Raw genomic sequence first — 2,212 nt, forward strand, 5'->3', positions numbered from 1 at the left:
CAACTTTCTCCACCCCGCCCTCGTCTCTGCCTTCCAGGTGTCAGATCTCCTGTGACGCCAACCCCTGCTTGAACGGGGGCACCTGCCGGGCAGCCGGTGGGATGTACGAATGCATCTGCAGCACAAGGTTCTCCGGCCAGTTCTGCGAAGTGGCGGTGAGTCATGCCGGGGGGCGGGGTGCCCTGTTTTGGACTTTAGTAGATGATGTTGGGGGTGGAGTGTGTACAGCTTCTGTGGAGCTGCTTCTGAACCAGCCCCGTCATGGGGTGGGCAGCAGCAGGGAACGGAGACTCAGTCCCTTCCATGCTCCCCATGCAGAAGGCATTTTCACTCTGGGGAGAGCCTAGCCCCCCTGCCCCATCCTTCTGGGGACTGGCAGTGAAACAGTTGGGCTCAGCCAAGTCTTATCTGGGACAGGATTCAGGGCCCACAGGATCTTGGAATTTTGGGATTTAGGTGGGAACACAAGAGCCTGTATAATCTCCAGTGGTTCCTGAGCCAGGATTCTTGAGTAGGAAGATTTGAGTAGCCAGGATTCTGATCTTGGCCGCTGCGAAGGCGGCCCCTGATCCCAGGGGCCTCGGCCGAGAAGGGGCCCCCAGGCAGCTTGAGCTTGAACCTCCCACTGGCCCCCTCCCCACCTGGGGCGGAGCAGGCCTTGCTGCAGGCCCAGAGGGCAGCAGCCCACAGTGGGCCCTGGCAGGAGGGGATGCAGGCAGCGAAACCTGGGCAGCAGCCTTGATCTCCACAGGCCTCTGGACGCTCGGGTCATAAACCTGCAAATCCCCTCTGCTTCTGGGGAATGTTTCCTTTCAAGTTGAACTTTTACAGCCCGCCCATCCTCCTCCCAGGCAGAGGGAGGAAATGGCTTTACAGCTACCCAAGAAGTGCCCGGGGTGGAGGCTCAGGGCTGGGACCAGCTTTTCTCTACAGCCTTGGGACCCTTCTCCAGGGCTGGGTGCTAGGGCTTGGGACCTAGGTCACAGTGAGCCGAGAGGCCTCATAGGACAGAGGGAGACTTGTGGCTCTGGAATCCTGGAATTCTGTGATTCCGGGACTTCAGAATGCCAAAGTTGTAGAATCTTTGATGGGGATATCCTGGAAGTGTGAGGAGACAGAGGGGAAGTCCCCAACAAGGCCTGGTCTGAGCCTCCTTGTAGGGGTGCAGGCCCTGCTGGGTTCTGAGCTCATCAGCAGCCAGCTCGGCCCCTCCAGCTGCTGCCTGAAATGCTTCTCACCTTGGGGTTAAGCATGGTCTCCACGGACACTTTAAAACACCAGGTCACCCTTCAGGACAGGGAAGGATCAAGTCCCCGTTGCCTCAGACTGAATGAGTTTATTGTGGGAAGGAGGAGGCCAAATGGCAAGGCTGGGCACTGAGACTCACCTTGGCCTGCGACAGAAGGGCCTCCGCCTGGAATGTGAAGCTAAAGGATGGTGGGATGGTGTTGGGGGCAGACGGAGAAGTGCCAGGCCTGGCTTGCCACCAGCTAGTCACGTATCTGGGGAATCCGAGCAAAGCCTGTTTTCTCACCTACTACTTATCCAGTGCCTAACATGCGGGCACTGCTCTGGGCACTCTGGGAAATACCGGTGAAGAAAACAAACCGGACCCCTGTGCTTCAGGAAGCGAGCGAGTGTCCTCCTCATTCCTGCTTCGCACATCATTGTCACGTTTATGAAAACCCCCACGCACTGTGCTTCGCTTACCCTAAGTGTTCAATAAGTGTGTCTTCTCTCTTAGCCGGAACCCCTCTGTCACATAGGAATCCCCCTGCAGCGTCCCGACAAATGGCTTGTGACACCTGCTTGCATGCCCCCTGGGCCAGGTCTCTCCATGCCTCCCAGGGAGGCCTGTTACTAGCTCGCTTTCTCTGAGCAAGTCCTGGGCCCCCTTTCTCCTCACGTCCCTCCTCCCCAGTCTGAGGCCTCCTTGTCGCATCTCTTGCAGAAGGGCTTGCCGCTGCCGCTGCCATTCCCGCTGCTGGAGGTGGCAGTGCCCGCAGCCTGCGCCTGCCTCCTCCTCCTCCTCTTGGGCCTCCTCTCAGGGATCCTGGCAGCCAGGAAGCGCCGCCAGTCAGAGGGCACCTACAGCCCGAGCCAGCAGGAGGTGGCCGGGGCCCGGCTGGAGATGGACAGCGTCCTCAAGGTGCCTCCTGAGGAGAGACTCATTTAGACCAGCCTGGCTGCGGGCTCCAATACCCATGAGGTC

The 2,212-nt window shown here is 59.2% G+C and overlaps 1 protein-coding gene across 1 annotated transcript; it reads left to right on the forward strand.

Annotated features, from left to right (window-relative positions):
* Window positions 1–41: 41 nt before the first annotated feature.
* LOC105310977 (protein crumbs homolog 2-like) lies at window positions 42–2,206 on the forward strand. Its single transcript, XM_011387043.2, has 2 exons — window positions 42–155; window positions 1,952–2,206. Exons 1-2 carry the CDS (start codon window positions 102–104, stop codon window positions 2,174–2,176), a joined length of 279 nt encoding a protein of 92 aa, XP_011385345.1. The 5' UTR covers window positions 42–101; the 3' UTR covers window positions 2,177–2,206.
* The last annotated feature ends 6 nt before the right edge of the window (window positions 2,207–2,212 follow it).

Source organism: Pteropus vampyrus, unplaced genomic scaffold (genome assembly GCF_000151845.1).
Source record: "Pteropus vampyrus isolate Shadow unplaced genomic scaffold, Pvam_2.0 Scaffold19527, whole genome shotgun sequence".
Lineage (NCBI taxonomy): Eukaryota > Metazoa > Chordata > Mammalia > Chiroptera > Pteropodidae > Pteropus > Pteropus vampyrus.

Coding starts and splice junctions, on each gene's coding strand:
- LOC105310977 (XM_011387043.2), top strand. CDS start 102: ATGTACGAATGCATCTGCAGCACAAGGTTCTCCGGCCAGTTCTGCGAA. Junction 156..1,951: donor GCCAGTTCTGCGAAGTGGCG/GTGAGTCATGCC, acceptor CATCTCTTGCAG/AAGGGCTTGCCGCTGCCGCT.